This window comes from Eubalaena glacialis, chromosome 5 (assembly GCF_028564815.1).
Source record: "Eubalaena glacialis isolate mEubGla1 chromosome 5, mEubGla1.1.hap2.+ XY, whole genome shotgun sequence".
Lineage (NCBI taxonomy): Eukaryota > Metazoa > Chordata > Mammalia > Artiodactyla > Balaenidae > Eubalaena > Eubalaena glacialis.
Window position 1 is genome coordinate 75,093,865 of NC_083720.1, and position 20,334 is coordinate 75,114,198.

General features: G+C 47.5%; 2 protein-coding genes across 2 annotated transcripts in view; one reads left to right on the plus strand and one right to left on the minus strand.

The window, feature by feature from the left end:
• Positions 1–220: 220 nt before the first annotated feature.
• RASL11B (RAS like family 11 member B) lies at positions 221–4,720 on the plus strand. Its single transcript, XM_061191387.1, has 4 exons — positions 221–551; positions 1,163–1,219; positions 2,392–2,468; positions 3,257–4,720. Exons 1-4 carry the CDS (start codon positions 410–412, stop codon positions 3,725–3,727), a joined length of 747 nt encoding a protein of 248 aa, XP_061047370.1. The 5' UTR covers positions 221–409; the 3' UTR covers positions 3,728–4,720.
• A 7,925-nt stretch (positions 4,721–12,645) lies between these two features.
• Positions 12,646–20,334, minus strand: part of SCFD2 (sec1 family domain containing 2) — a 410,854-nt gene continuing 403,165 nt past the window's right edge. Inside the window, exon 9 of the mRNA XM_061192275.1 lies at positions 12,646–13,234. Within this exon, the coding sequence (XP_061048258.1) occupies positions 13,142–13,234 (93 nt within the window). The 3' untranslated portion in view covers positions 12,646–13,141. The remainder of the gene's footprint in view (positions 13,235–20,334) is intronic.

Here is a 20,334-nt window from a genome sequence, read left to right on the forward strand (position 1 = left end):
GGCCCACCCGTTGCCTCCTGTTGCCGGCTGCCCCATTTTCTCCGAGCCTCACGGAGCCCCGCACTGGCTCCGGGCGACCCCAGGGGCGTGGCGCGCGCGGAGCGGCGCCGGGGGCGGGGCCTCGCGCAGGGCGCCCAGGGATTGGCCGCGGGAAACAAGGGGTGGGGTCGGCCCCGGAGAAAACAGCGCGCGCGCAGCCCTGCTGCAGTCCCAGCCTGGAACCCGAGCCAGCCGGAGTCTGCCGCCGCGCCCGCCCCGGGGCTTTTTTTCTTTTTATTTCCTTCTTTCTTTCTTTTTTTTAATACCGCGGAGCCCCCTGCCCGGTCCCCGAGCCCGCTCCTGCGCAGCGCGAGCCTCTTTCTGTCTCGCAGGTCCCGTCCCGCGCGGTGAAGCGCCTGCCGAAGCGGTGATGCGCCTCATTCAGAACATGTGCACTATCGCCGAGTACCCCGCCCCGGGCAGCGTAGCCGCCGCCGATTGCTGCCTGGGGGCGGCAGGCCGCCGCTTGGTCAAGATCGCAGTGGTGGGCGCCAGTGGCGTGGGCAAGACAGGTGAGTCTTAGCGCTCCGGCGAGAACCCGCTTACCTCCGGGGCTGGAGCTGGGCGGCCCCCACTGAGAGTTGCGGTTAAACGAGGCGTGGGGGAGAGGTGGGAGCTGCAGCCGGATCGCCCACCCTCTCCTACTGATCCGCTGCCCCTCGGGAGGGACCTCAGCCATCTTCGTTTCCACCCGCCTCCTTCATCAGATGAGGGAAACAAACTGCTGATTGCCAGACGACCCTCTACACCACCGACACAACTGGGATTCGAATTTTGGGGTTCTTGAGCCTCTGGCAGTCCCTGGCACAGAAAGGGGAGTTAGTGAACGTAACCTCTCCTGGAGATCTTTAAGGTTAGGAAAGACATTTGTCTGCGGGAAGGCTTAGGTGTGGCTCAGCCGGGCTCCGAGGATGGTGGTGGACCAAATGACCCATCCAGCTGGACAGAGCCATAATTCACGACGCCTTCCAGCCCCCTCCCCGTCGCTGCAGGGTAGGAATTTCACGTGGTGGTCGGCTGGCTTTCTCTGAGAGTTGCTTTTTAGGTTGGGGGAGGGGTGCAGACCAACCTAACTTCTTGTGCCAAGGTTAACTCTCTTTCCCTTCTCTTTTCTGACCTGCAGCTCTGGTGGTCCGGTTCCTCACCAAACGATTCATCGGTGACTATGAAAGAAATGCAGGTGAGGAATGTATTTGAGGAAAATGCTGTCAGCTTGCACCAGTACTGCTGTTCCCATTTTTTTTTTTTTTTTCAGTGTCTACCAGGCAGGTTCCTTCAGAGTGACAGTCTGAGCGCTGGGATCCTGCCACTTCCAACTTTCCTTGCCCCCATCCCGTGCTCCCCCCCTTCCCATAACTGCCATCTGGCCTCATTCCATTCCAAACCCATTCATCATTTTATCAAGTGCCTGAAAGTATTCCCCTTGGTATGTTTTAACTATAGGGACCCCAGTTGGAAGCACCCTTTGTACTCAAGAGCCTCTCCCTTCAAAACACTCCTGCAAAAGTCATAAAAAAAAAAAAAAAAAAAGATGGCCAGCTCCTCCCCCTACCCCTCGCCCTCTCTGCTGGCTGCCTTTCAGAGGTGACCTTTTAAAGCAAAGGCCAAAGGAGAGCAGTTGTAAACCTAAAGTTCTCTTTTCTTAACAAAGAAAAATAACTAAATGGTAAAATTTTAGGAGGAGAGTTCCTGAATAAATGATAGAACACTTTTTCAATCCCTATGATTAAGAATATCCACTGGGGAGGCTTAAGGGCTTTCTACCTATGCTCTGTTAGCAAATTGCTTAATTCCTTAGACCATATGAAGTACCTACAGGGGATTATTTGAAACGCACTATATAAACCATCCCAAGATAAGGCATGGCAGCCTTGTGCTTTGATGTAGAGTCGGCTATGTTATGTTACACTTATATTCCAACTGATAATGTTGGCTGTGAATTTACTAACAATATTTGCCCACCAAACCATTATATCTAATAGCTAGGATATAAATTTATGCCAAAGAGCGATAAGTACTAAAATAAAACAAATTCCACACATGCTGAACAAGAAAAATTTTTTTCAAGGAAATTCTCTAAACATGGAATTTTTGTTTAAAATTCGACAACTAAGTTTCCAAAGATGTACAAGCTTTGTCCTAGTTTTAATAAACCTGCTAATACGGGGTTAAAATTACAGTTGTTTAAAAAAAAAATCTGAAATAAGCCCATTAAACAGAATAAACTATAGCATATTTTTGTGCATTGGTTCAGGTTATAATTTCTAAGTTAAAAAAATATCCCACAATGTTTTAAAAGTTGTACAAGAAGGAAGGACATAATCTTTTTTTTTTTTAATTTTGCCTTTATAGGTAATCTCTATACCAGACAAGTCCAAATAGAAGGTGAAACCCTGGCTATTCAGGTTCAAGACACTCCAGGTATTCAGGTGAGTATCTGAGATATGTGACTAGATCAAAGGGGAGTCTGCTTGGCCGTGGAATTGTTCGATTGTTTTCAAAGTACCTCATGCTGAAGGAGGAGAGAGACTTGGGGAGTCAAGTCTAGGCTTTTATATGTTGTTTGACACTTCAGTTGTATCTGGCTGTTGGTCAGTCTTAGCCTGGCTTAATTTGGGAGACTTGGCTAAGGGGCAGAAATCTTCTCTTAGGAGGATTCTACCCAGCAGGAAAGACCAAACCAAACACACTTGGATTTGGCAAAATGCCCTTGCTATGGTTAAAAAGGTCAGTTTTTACATTTGTGTTTTTGGCATTAGAAATCAAACATCTAGGTATAGTCTCCAAACACTTGGAATCATTTTTATATGGTGGAAAGTTACGCTATAGACAAAGAGCCATGCGTGTGTGTGTGTGTGTGTGTGTGTGTAGTTTTTTTTTTTCCCTCTTGAACTGGGCAGTTATCCAGGTTTAAATGCTTCCAGCTCCTATCTTTACTTCCCCAGACTTACTGTCTAGCCAGTTAATTTCCCATTTTATGCAACTACAAAGTCTCTCTGCATGGAGTTCTCTGCAGGTCAATTTTCCACTCGAGTGTGGTGAGCCGCTCTGTTATTTATTCCAGCTCGTGCAGCTGGATCAACATATTGTCGAGAAAGCTGAAGCGTGGGGGGGATAGAACTTGTTTACGGCCTGCAACCTGGTGTTCCCGCTAAGGGCTTTCTGAATTCTCTCTCCGGCCCTCACCCTTCACCTTGCCGTCATCCCTCTCTTTCAGGTCCACGAGAACGGCCTGAGCTGCACTGAGCAGCTGAATAGATGCATCCGCTGGGCAGACGCCGTGGTGATCGTCTTCTCTATCACCGACTACAAGAGCTACGAACTCACCGGCCCGCTCCACCAGCACGTGCAGCAGCTGCACCCGGGCACTCGGCTGCCCGTGGTCGTCGTGGCCAACAAGGCCGACCTGCTGCACATCAAGCAGGTGGACCCTCAGCTCGGACTGCAGCTGGCCAGCATGCTGGGCTGCTCCTTCTACGAGGTGTCCGTCAGCGAGAACGACAACGACGTCTACAACGCTTTCCACGTGCTGTGCAAGGAAGTGAGTCACAAACAGCAGCCCAGTGGCACGCCGGAGAAGCGACGGACCTCCCTCATCCCCAGGCCCAAGTCCCCCAACATGCAGGACCTGAAGAGGAGGTTCAAGCAAGCCCTCTCTGCCAAAGTCAGGACTGTCACCTCTGTCTGAAGCCGAGCTGCTCAAGGGGGTTTGGTCTTCCCGGGAAGAGGCCCGAGGTTCTGCAGGAACGTTGGATGCTGGCAGTTATTCACGGTTCCAGGAAGGGCTGGAGCAGAGGGGCCAGGAGGGCCCGTGGGACTGCTGCAGACGAGGAAGCGTTGTCCTGAGCAGGGGCACAGAACTGATGCAGCTTGAACGAGCCCACTGCCACCCTCCGAATATGTGAAATGTCCTCCATGTCTTTTCCTCTGGAGTGGGGACAGGGCACGATCGCTGGGGATTTTGTTAACTACCTTGTAAATGACAGTCAGTTGTAATTTCAGCCAATATATTGATGTGATTTACATTGGGAATGAAAGACTGGATTAAGCATTCACAGGCTTTCCTCTTTTTTTTTTCTTCTTTCTTTCTTTTCCTCCTCCCAAGAGGAAGAATTGCTTTTCTTACACGAGTATATGTGTCTCTGGAATACGCTTCCTTATAGAATGCCCTTCTAACCTGAAGGATACCCAGATTTCTTTTTTTTTAAAGAACAAGGAGAAAATACTACCCCCACCCCACTAAAAAGGGTGGAGTTCATGGGCCGAATGTTATATATACAGACATGTGTAAGGTTATGGGCCTGCATTCTCCTGACATGGGGTGAGTATGCTGAGTTGGGTACGTGTTGAGTGGTTGAGAACACAAACTCTTCAGCCCCGACTTTGAGTAATTGTGAGACTGTATAATTTTTTTTTTTTTAAATCGTTGCATCAGGTACAGAAAAACAAAATGTGTCCATTTATTTTGGTCTGATTTGTGTAAACACAGCAATGATGCTGGGTTGTTTCTAGACCTGGCCGAGTTGTGGCTTAACTACGGAAACACTATCTTACAGCGAGTGAACAGATGCAGGGGTGACCGCCAAATCTCCTACACAGATGCACTTTAAAAAGCCACTCATGCTTTGGCTTAAACTGTAATTAATTTATTTTATGTACAATAAAGCTCATTTTAAAAGAGCAGACGTCTGACTTGGTCTTAATTGTGAAACGTTCACCTTCTGTCCTTCAGACAAAGTATTACTCAGCACCTTGTATTTCTTGGGCACGTCGAGTCGGGCATGATACCTTCCTGGGGTGAGCACTTAAGTCTCACAACAAACCACTGAAGTGCATTCTACTCTTATCCCCATTTTACAGATGAGGAAACAGGCTTGAAAACAAGTTAAATAACTTGTCAAAGGCCCCGGCCTGCGAGAGTTGTAAATTGTAATTTGCTGCTTTCTAGTCAAGAGTATAGCACATCTCCTATTCATTTCCTTCCTGATCCTCCAGGTAAACCTAAGACAAATGTCTGGCCCTATATTTTATGTTGATAAGAGATCGCTTGGCTAAGCCGTGAACATCACGCTTCTACACAAGACCACTGTTTCTCCATACGTGCTCTATTCGGCAAACCTTCCTTGGGTATGCTGCTTTCAGAAAGTGCACTTTGTTCTCCTTTTGTAGAAGCTCATAGCAGTTGATCTGGGGCTGTTCAGGAACCCCTCCCATGTAGCACCTGCCCCAGGTGATGTGCTAAAACTGCCAAGCCTCTCATCTGCTTCCATCCGAGCCTGGGAGACCTTTCATACGAGCTAAGTGAGTCACCACCTTTATGGGCAAATAGTCACACCTTATATTTGTCTGTGTAGTGCTTTCACATACCTGATCTCATTTAACTCTCAGGATAAACCAGTGGGGAGGGCGGGGGAGGTAATACGACCATTTTACAGATGAGAAAAACAGGCTCTGAGTTTCGAGTGATGTCCTCAAGTTCACACAAAGGGCATGAATCAATGTCTTTTGACTATATTCAATGTTCTTAGTCCTTTATAATATTTCATATATGGGCCACTGCCACATATAGGGGGCCTTGGGACCAAGAGAAGCAGCCATAATGAATAGTTGAGGGCCTACTATGGAACGGTACCAGATTTTCAAATCGGTTTTCCCACAGGGTAAATGTCCTGCCTGCTCTTGACGGGGCTTCTGGTGATGTCCCAAACCTTCCTTACATGGAGAGCAATTTTCTACACTTCAAGCCTAACCGAACGTCTGAGAAGGTGTTGGGGGCAGGGAGGGAACAGCGCTCACATGAGATGCTAAAAACGTCTCATTTCAAAGGTAGTGAGACAAGGATCTCTGACTAGATTCTGCTCATGTTTGTTTTTATTCATTCTATGTGGCTATATTAGTAACGTCCAGTGAGTGAGAGGTTCATCTTTATATACTTACCAATGGTCTTCTACCCATGTTCTGGAATTAAAGAAGATGAATTTTCCAGGGGGCTTTATCTTGCAAAGGTGCTGAGCGGCGCCGGACGTCCTCTGTTTATGAGAGGCGCCCTGCTTCCTCCCTCTCCTTTCCACCTGCTCCAAGAGTCTGCAGACCTCACAGCAGGCCTCTCTTCCTCCTTCGTGAGCTGCCCTTCCTGACCTCCTGGCACTTCCCCGTTGCCCCTTACATCCCCACAGCACTGGACTCGGTCTCTTACATTTCATTTTAGAAATTCGGGTTGAAAGGGTCTCAGGGCTCCAGTCTACCCTGGGGATAAAGTGGTTTGCTGGAGGCCACTCTGGGAGAGAGAGATGACTCCCGGCTGGAAACCACCCAAGTCCCAGTTCTGTCCACTGTCTCAGGCTGACTTGACTATTTATAGTTCTAGAATACACCATGTTTTCTTCTCATGAATTTAGCTTCATATTTCATTACCTTTGTTCAACCCTTTCATTATATTCTGAATCCCTCTTTGGTTTTAACTTCTGATCTATAATCATATGGCACTGAGAAATGGCCTTCTCCCACCTGGGTAGGGGATGGCTTCCTGTGCCACCTGGGTAGGGGAAGGGCGGGGTGTGTGTGTGCAGGGGAATGGAGAAAGGAATCAGAATTTACCGAGCATTTACAGTGTGCCCAGATTATAATCCATCTCCTTTAATCTTCTGAAGAATCCTGCAAGGAAGGTAATAATTCCACCTCCAGTTTAAAGATGAGGAAACGGAGGCTCAGAGAGATGAAAGCTGGGGTCACAAAGGCAGTAACACTCACTGTTTCTACTGACTGAAAACCTCTGTGCCAGGCACTGTAGCGGGTACTTGAAATAACTTCCATTCTCCACACCAACCCCACAATCCATTTTCAGTCCCTGCTTCAGATGCGGAGAAGGGAGGCTCAGAAGAATGAGCTCCTAAGTGGCAGATTCAGACCCAGGACTCCACCACGTCTGCCTGATGCCATGGCCTAGACGCCGGGCAGCCGGCCCTCCGCTTCCCAGCCCCGGCTCCTCTCAGCAAAGCCCCCAGCACACGGAGCTCTCCTCTCCTCTGCTTGCAGACGCGGGCCCTCCCTGCCCCGGCCCGTGGTCCCTGTCGGGCTTCCCTCCACCTCCCTGTTGCTACCCTGGGCTCGTGGCCCCGCCTGGCTGCCGTGGCCACATCTGCTCTTGCTATCAGCCTGCCGCTCACTGGCCTCCAGTCCCAGCTCAGTAATAAAGACGTCCAGGCTGGGGCGGGGGCCAGCACAGCCCACAGCCCGTCTGCCTCAGCACCGGATCCTTGTCTGTCGAGATGTCTGGCTTTCGAGCTTCCTCCCTGCCGCAAATCAAAACCATCCGAACACTCGGCAGCGGGCCTGGCGCTGCGCCGGGGACCACGATGGCTCCCTGTCAGCGCCCGGCCACCGTGCTGCCCTGAGCCCCAGGTTCAAGAGCTGCGGGCTTGCCTACAGTGAGCCCCTCGCTCTGGTGAAAAGCGGGATTCCGACATTCACGTTACACCCTGCAAGGGAGAAAGCAGATGTGCTTTCTGGACAAACGCACAAGCCTGTGGGCAAATCCCTCAGGAGCGAGCAGTTGGGTAAGTCCAGGTGTGCACCAGCGGGGGACGGGCTGCCCGGCCAAGCCTCTGCCGGTAAATCAAGACAGGGCGCTCGAAAGTGGCCACGGGGAATGACAGGGCTTTATTTGTTACAATAAATAACCCAGGAGAACTGGTGTTTTCTGCACTCCCTTCAGAGTCTAAACGGAGAAACTCCCAGAAAGTTCTTATTGTCCTCATTACTCTCCTAATTCGGTGAGAAGAGAACAGGATCAGGGTTATCGCCGATTGTGGCAAAGATCCCGACAAGCATCCCCCATGCCTCCGCTCTCAAATACCCGCCGTCGTCTGGTTTTGTCTTTTAAAATAGAGATGGAGTTTCTCTTAATGTTTCCTGGGCAGCAATGGCAGACGATATTTGCAATCCTGGATTATTTGTTGCTGGGATTCTGTTTCTGGTAACCGGGGGTTAATAAATAATAGTAGTCTTGGGGTGAGCCTGATGGAAGTCTTTGTCATTGGGTAACGCTGTAATGGAGGGGTCTGGGGTCGACGGAGCCATATCCATAGGCCCCAGCCCTCTGGGGACAACCCCTGGCTGCCGCACCTCCAAACACCTGCCGTGCCCGCTATGTTTGCCGGGAAGCAGACTCCAGGAGGAGGCTTTACAAAAGTGGAAGTCAATCGCTAAGGAGTATTTACACCTCTATAATTGTGTCTATGAAGAGCGGCTGATGAGATCCTTGGCAGAAGGCTTGCATCTGTCTGTGCTTGTTTTGGCTCTGGCCAGCCAGGGTTTAGGTGGTGAACACTCAGACCCAGGCGGAGAGAGGAGAAACCACAATAAACACCCAGCTCGGCCTTTTAAGCCACCTTCAGGTGGCTGACATCTGGCGGTGGGGCAATCCCTTTAGAACTGGTGCATCTGGATGAGGTTGAAATGGTTCAGTCAGGGTGTCAGTCTCAGAGTCCACATAACTACTCTGTGGCCAACATTAGGGATGGAGAAAGTTCCATCAGGGACAGGGCTCCGCGTGGGCAATCATTAGACATTAACTGCCAATAATGGTGACTCTTCTGTGCTCTTAGCCAGCTTGCCACGTGCCATGTTCTAAATGCTTTCCACGTATTAACTCTGAATTCTCACAACAACTCAACGTGGTATGTCCTATCATTGTCCAATTCATAGTCACCTGAGACCAGGAGAAGTGAACCATTGTGCGGAGGAGGCGGGATTGGAACCCAAGCCATGGGATGGGGCTCCAGGCGCTGCTCCTGGCCTCTGGGCTGTATCATCCTGGAATTAGGTGGGACCAGGACATTATTCCTCCTCCGTTTTCTCTTCTCCTTGTGGACCCTGAGAATGCTTCCAGATTTTCTCTTCATTTGACATTATCCGCCTTTTGAGACTTTATCATTTTGTGGGGTGAGTTCCTTGGTGTCCTCAGCAGTGAAAACCCACATTCCTTGGTGTCCCGTGCAGGCTGTGTTAGGGATGGCGTCCCCTACAGCAGCCCTCTTATGAGGTAGGTACCACTCATTATTATCAGGATTTACAGATGGAGGCACTAGGGCTTGGAGAGGTACACACTGCTGGGAGTGGCAGAGCTGAGACTTAAACCCAGACAAAACTATGGAGCTCTGTTCTAACCACTGCTCCTTCATGGGACACCAAGAGCACGATCGTTTCTCCCTCACCCCCTCCTCTCCCGGGCAGTGAGCCCAAGAAGAAGGCAATGCCAGAGAGGTTTCGGGAAGCTCCGCCCAGGGGCCTGATGCGCTACTTCCGGAGTCCCCTTTCTTTTCTTATCTGGTGAAGGCTCTCTGCAGGATTTACACCAAGTCGTGCCTCCTACCTTCTTATTCAAACCAAACTCTGATCCCCACCATCTTCTTTCAGCTCACATTTCCTCCAAAGCCTTCCGCTACCTGATTGTCTGCCTAGCTCAATTCCTCCAACCAGAGACCACAGAGATGGAAAAAGACGATTATAAACTAAACTTTTGATGTTCCCCCCATCACTGAGAGACTGCTTTGGACCATATTTAATCTAGTACTGAGAGCGTTTTCGGGACATAGTAACTGCTGAATGATAATATTTACAATCAGAAACTTCCTCTGTTTATCATTTCAGATGAGAAGCTTTTGAATATTCTTTTATAAAAGAGAAAATTAACTTGTAAAAATACATTCAAGGCACAGAAGTAAAACACAAATACACGTCTACTGTGAAACATATTCAAATGACACAAATATATTGAGAGCGAGACGTTCCCTTTTCTTAGTCCTCCTATAATATGCTGCTTCCCAGAGGGAACCACTTGTTAGCAGTTTGGTTTTTGTATTTCCCGAAAGTTTCCTTTGCATATAGACATATGGTTTAAAACTTAACCTCGGGATTTCCCTGGTGGTCCGGTGGTTAGGACTCTGGGCTTCCACTGCTGAGGGCCCAGGTTTGGTCTCTGGTCGGGGACCTAAGATCCTGCAAGCCATGGGACAAGGCCAAAAAAAAAACACCAAAAAAACAAAACACTGATCCTTGAGCAGATCCTCACACAGGGCCCGAGCGTCAGGGGAAGCACCAGCTGCTCGTTCTGTGAGAGCCACGGAGTCCGGGAGGCGTCTCTCTCCTTCCCCATATCATGGCCAGAACCTCTCGGAGTGCCTGGCACATACCGCTGGATAGTTGGGAATGAATGAATGGTTGAATGAATGAATGAATGCAGATTGGAGACACACAACAGGTTATCTTTTTTTTTTTAATTTATTTTATTTTTGGCTGCGTTGGGTCTTCGTTGCTGTGCACGGGCTTTCTCTAGTTGCGACGAGCGGGGCTACTCTTCATTTTGGTGCATGGGCTTCTCATTGCGGTGGCTTCTCTTGTTGCGGAGCACGGGCTCTAGGCGCGCGGTCTTCAGTAATTGTAGCACATGGGCTCAGTAGTTGTGGCTCACGGGTTCTAGAGCGCAGGCTCAGTAGTTGTGGCGCACAGGCTTAGTTGCTCCGCGGCATGTGGGATCTTCCTGGACCAGGGCTCAAACCCGTGTCCCCTGCATTGGCAGGCGGATTCTCAACCACTGTTCCACCAGGGAAGCCCCCAGGTTACTTCTTTATTTTTAGAAAAGAGTGATCTTTGCTTTAATGATCATCTCTTTGGGGCTATTTGCCATTTTCTTCCTTATTCAAATTCAAACTTTTAAATGATTTTTTTTTTGTTTTGTTTTGTTTTGTTTTGGCTGTGTTTGATCTTCGTTTCTGTGCGAGGGCTTTCTCTAGTTGTGGCAAGCGGGGGCCACTCTTCATCGCGGTGCATGGGCCTCTCACTATCGTGGCCTCTCTTGTTGCGGAGCACAGGCTCCAGACGCGCAGGCTCAGTAGTTGTGGCTCACGGCCTAGTTGCTCCGTGGCATGTGGGATCTTCCCAGACCAGGGCTCGAACCCATGTCCCCTGCATTGGCAGGCAGATCTCAACCACTGCGCCACCAGAGAAGCCCCAAATTCAAACTTTTTTTTTTTTTTTAATATTTATTTTATTTATTTATTGGTGCCGGGTCTTAGTTGCAGCAGGCGGGCTCCTTAGTTGTGGAATGTGGGATCTTTGTAGTGACATGTGGGATATTTTTAGTTGCGGCATGCAAACTCTTAGTTGCAGCATGTGGGATCTAGTTCTCTGACCAGGGATCGAACCCAGGCCCCCTGCATTGGGAGCGCGGAGTCTTAACCCCTGAGCCACCAGGGAAGTCCCTCAAACTTTTAACTGAGAGGAATGGAAGAAGCATCCGAGGTCTCCAGTATTTCAGCACCGTGAAGGAACTGGTGTTAGGTGGAAAACATACTTGGACAAAATAAAGAACGTTGGTGTCTAGAAAACCTGCTTCAATGACATCTCAAAGTGATTTCCAACTTCACAGTTTTCTCATAACAGTGTTTTGTAGAGAACTAAAAGCAGAGGTACGTGAGTGTTTTGGTTTACATTTTATTTCCTCTGTTTAATCCACACTAGCCACTATTTTGCAGCTTTATCTCTTTATTACAAACTTCTTTTAGAGATGTTAGAAATTTCCATGAACTATACACCTACAAATGTGTGGGTTCCAAGCAGTTCATTTTTGCTGGAGTTCTTATATAATTTCACTCTGTCAGTCTAGGTTTTTCTGTTATGGCTAGAAGGAAGAGTTAGACTCACAGAAAAGAAAGCTTTATACTTCTATAGAAATGTGAAATCACAAAAGTCACAGGGGGTGAGGTTCCAACCTAGACTCCCTGGCCTAGATATCTTTATTGGGGCCTTCCTTGGGGAGGACAGGAAACCTTTTACAGGCAGGCACAGCCCTCCAATCAACCTCTCTCCCACTCCTGTTCCAAGCAGGCTGGCAGCCCTGCCCAGTAAGCAAACTGCAACAATGCAGCCCTTTGTACAGGCAGGCGATTTACAACACAGGCAGACAATCAGCACTGCCCTAGCCGCTACCCCTCCCTTCTGGCCTTTTCAGAAATGTCTCAGATCAAGAGAGAAACAAAGCCTCAGATCTTGTTTGCAGCATTCCCTCCTCAGCTATATAATCTTAAAAACCAAACTTTCCTCACACTCACGATTCTAAAGCATGGGTAACTTCTCCTTGAGCAACTGCAGATCAGATGTCTTGTAATCTACCAGTACTCACCAACAGGCACTCATTTAGAATGAATGAACTTGCAGGTGGAATCAGAAAGTTCACAGAGAGAGGGTTAAGGATAAAGGGGAATTATCATGAATTAGGCCAGCTGAAAGGCAGTTTGATGCCTTTAGAAAAATGAAAAATTTTTTTTTTTTAAGAATCTCAGCAATGCCAGCAAAGTACTTCATCGTGTGGATATCAAGATCCTTCGGGCAAAGCAACCTAAGTGTCCATCGACAGATGAATGGATAAAGAAGATGTGCCACATATACACAATGGAATATTACTCAGCCATGAAAAGAAACGAAATTGAGTTATTTGTAGTGAGGTGGATAGACCTAGAGTCTGTCATACAGAGTGAAGGAAGTCAGAAAGAGAAAAACAAATACCGTATGCTAACACATATATATGGAATCTAAAAAAAAAAAAAAAAGGTTCTGAAGAACCTAGGGGCAGGACAGAAATAAAGATGCAGACGTAGAGAATGGACTTGAGGACACAGGGAGGGGGAAGGGGAAGCTGGGACGAAGTGAGAGAGTGGCATGGACATATATACACTACCAAATGTAAAATAGATAGCTAGTGGGAAGCAGCCGCATAGCACAGGGGGACCAGCTCGGTGCTTTGTGACCACCTAGAGGGGTGGGATAGGGAGGGTGGGAGGGAGACGCAAGAGGGAGGGGATATGGGGATATATGTATACGTACAGCTGATTCACTTTGTGATACAGCAGAAACTAACACACCATTGTAAAGCAATTATACTCCAATAAAGATGTTAAAAAAAAAAAAAAGATCCTTTGGGCATAATTCAGTCATACCCACGATTAGTAACAGGGACGCTGGTTTGGGAGGCATATCTTGGATGGGGACAGATTATAGTATTGGGATTTCCAGCTCGGGTAGGTCTCCTCTTGTCAGCAGATGCTCAGAAGCCAAGGTCTGGATGTAGCCGGTCAGTTGTAAATAACAGTTCAGGGATGTTAGTTGGCTTCAGGAGTCGCGTGGACAGCACGATTACCTAACAACGGGAGGGGCAAACACACCGCAGACAATTAGGAGAGCCAATCCCAGCTTATTAGATGATGAGAAATAAAATGCAACACATTTCTTTGGGGGAAGGCATGGAGTGGGTACTGTGGAGAAAAAGGCAGAAGGTGGCAGCTTGAATGCCACCGGATGCTAGCGTCCTGGGTGTAAGGAAGGGCGCTCAGGCTGGGAAGGACGGCCGGCGGGACGGTGGGCTGCGTCTGCTGAGCCTTTAACCAGTGGGCACTGAGCAGGGCTGAGCCCAGCCACCACCTTGCTGCTGAATTGAACTTGATCAGACCGTTGCTTTGTGATCCAGTAATGTGACCTCAAAGAGAGGTCTCTCCCTCTTCTAGGGAGCCTTTGCTCCTTCAGGGAAAGAGAGGAGGCACACTCAAGAGCTGGCTGTTGGGTGATAAGGATGATGGCTGTATTAATTTCTTAGTACCCAAAACTTCAATAACAGAAAGCTATTGTCTCACACTTCTGGAGGCCAGAAGTCCAAGAGCAAGGTGTTGGCAGGGTTGGTTGCTTCTAAGGGTTGTGAGGGAGAATCTTCTCTCTTAAGCTCCCTTATGTCTTCACGTTGTCTTCCCTCTACGTGTGTCTGTCTCTGCGTCCACATTTCCCCTTTGATAAGGACACAGTCATATAGGATTAGAGCTCACCCTAATGACCTCATCTTAATTCGATCATCTGCAAAACCTATTTCCAAAAAAGGCCACATTCACAGGTACTAGGGGTTCAGACTTTAACATCTTTTGGGAGGGACACAATTCGACCCATAACAATGATGATAATAATGATGATATCTGCTAATATTTATTAGTTCTTACGGTGGGCCAGGCACTGAGGATGATCTCATTTAATATCCATTTAATCTTCATAACCACCCTATGAAGTAGGTACATATATTATTCCTATTTTGCAGATAAGGAAAATAAAGTTCAGAAAGGTTAAGCAACTTGTCCAAGGACACACAGGAAGCAGAAGCAGTTGAGTCAGGGTTCCAACCCAGGCAGGCTGGCTTCAGCGTCCAGGTGTCTGTGTGGTCACTCCTCTGGCATCAGGGGCTCTGGGAAGGCCGCTGACTCCCCTAGTCCACACGGACCTTTGGGCCTCTCTGGCCTGTCGTCGTGATGTCCCTTCCCGCTTCCCTGAGACTGGGCCGTTCTTCTGGGGCAGATTTCCCTCTGCAGCACTGGGAGAGCTCGTTCCCCAGGGCTGGGCCGGGGCAGTGATGTGCTCTGTCAGGCTGGTGAGGTTTTGCCCAGGCAGGGGTTGTACACCCAGTAGATAAGGAGGTGACTATGGGAAGTGGGAAGGAGGTATGAGTCAGATGCCAGAGCCCAGCCCCTGAGCCGGGGGGGTGTCGCAGGCCGGCAGCAGGCCTGGCTTCAAGGGGCCACACCGCCTGGCCAGGCCTCTTGCGGGGAAGCAAGTTGGCACTCACACCTCACTCTCTACCCCTCCCACCCCCCAAAGCTATCCCAGGTGGAACCAAACCAAAGAATTAACCAACTCACTGGCCAAAACCAGAGTCTACGCTCCAATGTGGAGGAAAAGCAGAGGGAGGGGAGGAGAGAAGGAAGCATTTTATAATTTCCTTGTGCTTGTTGTTGTTAAAGAAATGAGGTTATTAAAAAGTTTTCTGTTTAAAACAAAAATTAATCTTTGAAAGCAGTGATGTTACTATTTTTTGAAAGAGAATTATCCTTGAAAATATATGGCTAATGTCAGCCAAGTCATATTTTTGGCAGAAAAAAATACACTGCAATCTGTGCTCACATTTTTCCTAGAAAGCCATGTGATGAGAGTTTGAGGGCAGATAGTGAATATTAGCATCCCCTTATCACACGGTGTAGATACCATGCGAATATGTGGCTCTGGAGAGAGAGGAGAGGGTCTCTACTCACTCCTCGGGGTCTTCTGGGCCAAGTCCAACAGATGGTTGAGAATGGCAGTGCCCAGACCAGCACACTCACCAGATGCTAGTAGAGCCCGGCTCCACCACTGATGGGCTACATGCCCTGGGGAAGGTCACTTCACCTGCGGCCTCACTCTATCCTTCCCAGAAGAAAAACAACAGCCCCGAGCTTGTAGCATTGTGGCAAGGATTACATAAGGCCACGTGCGTAGAGCACGTGAGGTGCTCAGCAATTCTGAGCTGCTATTTTATTGTGTTTTGTGATTGGGTCATAGGCCTCCTTTTGAATCGTATGAAAGCTAAGAACTCTCTAGAAAAATATGCATATGTGTACACACAAGATTCTGAATATAGTTTTAGGGGAGGTTTAGGTGGATAACTAGGATTCATAGACCACAAGTTAAGAAACCCTTTTTCAGATATTTTAAAAAATGCACACATAAAGACAAAAATCCTTTGCACAAGAATAGACTCTTGAGAGGTAGGAGAGGCCAGGGAAGCTAATGGCCACAGCCCCTCCCCTGCCCTCCTGCTCGCCAGGCTCCACCACCGCTGCCAGCCCCTGGGGTCCTTAGTTCCAATGCCAAGACGGTGAATTCCTCTCTGGCTGAGGTGAGGGCAAGTGTAATGTCTAGAGTGAGTCCCACAGGATGGTTAAGTCTTATTAACAGGGTTGAGGAAGTTGGAGGGGAAAGGCTGTAGACTCGGTTGATGTGGACACTTCTAGAGCAGTGATAACTAAGCTAAAAGAATCTGTCACTCTCAGGCCGTGTGCTGGGCTTTCAGTCATGGCTGACAGTGACTATGGGTTCGGTCACCTCCACCGAGCTGGAACCAAGGACCAGGACCCTCACATCTAGACAAATCGGTATTTAGACAGCATCAGGGCTAAACCAGAGGGTGTCTGGGGCATGCCTTGTGGAGGGCTAAAAAGAAGCAGATGGAAAACAAAGGCAGCCTGTGAAGTAAGTGAGGGGGTCTTTGAGGAGGGGAGGAAAGAAGGAAGCTGAGACCAAGGACTCTCGCCGGATAGTACAGTCATTAAGAGCACAGCCTTAGGAGTGTCCAATTTGAGCTAGGCCCCAGCTGGCCACCTGCCAGACGATGGACCCTGGAGAATTTGCTTAATCACTCTGAGCCTCAAGTCCTCATCTATAAAGTGGGAATAATGATATCCACCTCACACGATTATCATGAGGATCAAGTGTGAACATATATATAAAATACTTAGCACAATGACAGGCTCTGGAGGGGCTTAAAATGGTACCTGCTATCATCGTCTTCATTATCATCACCATCTTCACTATTCTCATCCTCTGCTGCATTCCCTCTATTCAGCTCACAGCAGTCATTGGGGTGGATTCAGAGGAGATAAACGTGCCAGAGCCATCTTCCCCAAGTGTAAATCTGATTGTATTTACTCATAGTTTTAAAATCCTGACTGCCTTCTCTCCACCATTTATAAGCCTGACCCACTGCTGTGGAATAGAATAAAGAAAGAAGAATGAAAGAAATAAGGACAGCCTAAGAGACCTCTGGGACAACATAAAATGTACCAACATTCATATTATAGGGGTCTCAGAAGGAAAAGAGAGAGAGAAAGGGCCTGAGAAAATATTTGAAGAGATAATAGCCGAAAACTTCCCTAACTTGGGAAAGGAAACATTCTCAAGTCCAGGAAGCACAGAGAGTCCCATACAGGATAAATCCAAGGAGGCACACACCAAGACACATATTAATCAAATTGACAAAAATTAAAGACAAAGAGAAAATATTAAAAGCAACAAGGGAAAAGCAACAAATAACATACAAGGGAATCCCCATAAGATTATCAGCTGATTTTTCAGCAGAAACTCTGCAGGCTAGAAGGGAGTGGCAGTATATATTTAAAGTGATAAAAGGGAAAAACGTACAACCAAGAATACTCTACGCAGCAAGGCTCTCATTCAGACTGGATGGGGAAATCAAAAGCTTTACAGACAAGCAAAAGCTAAGAGAAATCAGCACTATCAGACCAGCTTTGTAACAAATGCTAGAGGAACTTCTCTAGAAGGAAAAGAAAAGGCCACAACTAGAAAAAGGAAAATTACGAATGGGAAAGCTCACGAGTAAAGGCAAATATACAGTACAGGTAGGAAATCATCCAGACACAAATATGATATCAAAATGCAGGATATTGGAAATGCATTTGAAATTAAGAGACCAGCAACTTCAAACAATCTTGTATGTATATAGACTGCTATATCAAAACCTCATGGTAACCACAAACCAAAAATCTGTAAGTCCAACCGTCTTAGAGAGCATTCCAGGACTTTAGAGACTGATGGCTGCTCAGCACTCCACACCCCACCCCCTGGCCACCACACACCCCTCACCACTGGTTCCACATTCCAGCCACCCTAAATGATTTGCAGTTTCACAAATGGCACTTGGGGGATGCTTCTTCATCTGGAACGAGAGTTCCCAACTCTTTGCCTGAAGTCCTCTTAATCATCCATCCATAATCCACTCAGGCATCACCACCTCCCAGAAGCCTTCCCAGACCACCCCTCTCTGAAGACTGAGGATGTTCCCATGGCTGTTGGTATCACATTGTATTCCTTGTTTCTTTGTTGTGTGCTGGCACAGTGCCTGATACCTAGCAGGTCCTCGATATAGTGAGTTAGCCAATGACTGATTAAATGAATGAACAAAAACAAGACTAGGAAGGAGGCAGTGAGCTTAGCCAGCAGGAAGTTTTTCACACCAGGGGGCTCTGGTATCTCAAATAGCTCTGCGTAAATTTGTTTCAAATCAATTCAGCTGAAAACCCACTTGTCTAAAATTCTGATTTTGAAGAACAAGCAGGATCACACCACTAACATTTCCCTTATAGTATAATAGCTGATGGTCCTTAAGCATTTTCACATCTTAGGCGTCTTTTGCTCTTCAGAACGCTTTTGAGCATTTCCTGTTTTTGAGCCTATTCAACTAAAAGCATTTCTGCCTTATTTGACTGAAATAGTCCTTAAAATTATAAAAAGTTAGCTAAATGGGGGGAAACGGCACTCAAAAATGAAAAAGAAAATGCTTAAAGCAATCTGAAACTGGCCTGTCGGATATGAAATTTAAATTTTATAAACATAGTCATCAAATGTGTGATATGAGGCAAACTAAGCACTAGAGTTCCTTTTGGAGGACTGGCTTTTTCCCAGGCAACCAAGGGCACTGATGAAAATTTCCATCGGGGAGGCAAGGGCGAAGGACACCAGGGTGCCTCTGAACCAAGCCCCTAAAAAGCTGCCTTTGGGGCTCCACACAGGCTCTCTACTCCAGCTGAAGGAGGGGCATCTTGTCTCTGTGCTCAGCCCACCCTGGCTCCTGCAAGAGTGACCCAGCCTGCTAGCTTCCTCTCCACCTTCCGCTTCTCCAGGCCATAACTTGTAGGTGCCAGCATCTTCCTGTTCCATTTCTGCTGAACAGGGGGAAGCCGGCAACCCAGGATTTAGACTCCATATCCCTCTGGTTTCTAACATTGTGAAGTGAAAGGAGAGGGGGGTAAAAATAGTTTTTCTCTATTTTTCTTTTGACCTTGGGAGATGCTTCCCAGTAAAAGCGACTAATACGCACAGATACCAACACGCATATTCATCCAGCTGATGAACTGGTTTTGGAGCACATGTCAGATTCAAGGCACCACGCACCCCCATTAGCACAGGTGCTGCACATATACACGCACGTATACACGTGTGTTAAACATAAAATGTTTGTATCGTTAAACCAGTGGGACAGTGGATTAATTAAACAGACATGACGAGCTTTCTGGAAAACTCACTGCCTTCTCATTGCCTGAGGCGTGAGTGTGGTGTGCTTAGGCTCTCCGAAGGAACCCGATGAGATTTCAGATGCCTCCCCACTTTTGTCCCTCCTGATGGTTGTTTAAAAAGAAGTCGCTTTGTTATACAGCAGAAACTAACGCACCATTGTAAAGCAATTATACTCCATTAAAGATGTTAAAAAAAAAAAAAAGAAGTCGCTTGAGGGAAAACAACAACAAGAACAAAAACCTTCCATTGCAAACGACTTCAGCGTTGTTACGAGGATTGCTACAAATATCAAAGACACATGAAGTGCGTAGGAATGAAGGGTAATGTTAAGAGGAACAATATGAACATGTGTAATGCCGTCTAATATTTCAAATTATAAGGCCCTAAGCTTACTCAGGTAAAAAGAAAAATTTTGAATCTCACTGACATTTTCCTTAGAGCAAGAAACTTCAGAACAAATTAAATGTAGACTAAAAAAAAAAAGGAAGTCGCTTGACTCTTCTCTTTGGGGCTTCAAATTTTAGAATAACCTGGAGCCACGGTTTACAGCCAGGATTTAGGTATCCTTGAACCTCCCCAGTTGTGCAAAATTGTATGCGTATGAGTATATTTCTGGGTCTAATTTTTTTTTCTTTTACATTCTCACTAAATGTTCAGCTCCAGAAATGTAGACGCACATGAAAGTGTGGCTGGGCAACGTGCACTAGCCCATGAAGAGCTGTGATGGCAGGGTCGTCTTGGTCACTCGGTCTTCCTCTGTCTCCTGAGCTGGCCTTTCCCTGTATTTTGTGGAAGGGTCCCTCCCTGTTACTTTCCTCCCACAATCGCAGGCTTCTGCTGGCCTCTTGGCCACGACCCAGCTACAGGGTTCAGCCTGCAGAGCTGTCTGGAATGAGAGAGGTCGGTGCTGAGCACACGCACCCCAGACCAGGGCAAGCCTGCAAAGTCTCCTGCTCATGGCTGTGGCTGTTTGCAGTGGGGTTGAGAGGTTGTCTCTTTGATCCTTTTTTTTTGTAGTCAGGAAAGAGGGCCTTCTCCAGCTGCCCACTTTCTCTCAGCATGTTTACCAAGAACCACAGATGGAAAGTGGAGAAAACACCCCATTTTAGAGTATAACAACCATCCTCTAGGACTAGCAGGTGCCAATGTGGTTTCTGGATTCCACTGTTTCATGCTATCCTTACCATTTTTTGTAAAAGAGAATTCATTTCTGGATGTGCCTTAAGTGACTTCCATCAGCAGTTTCCTTTGAAGAGCAGATCCTCGAATGCCTTGCAAATCTCAGCTCACCTGCCTTCTCCTCCAGGGGAAGCCGGTGCCATCTGAAGGAACCTCTTGCCTCCAAGCCCCCAGGTATTC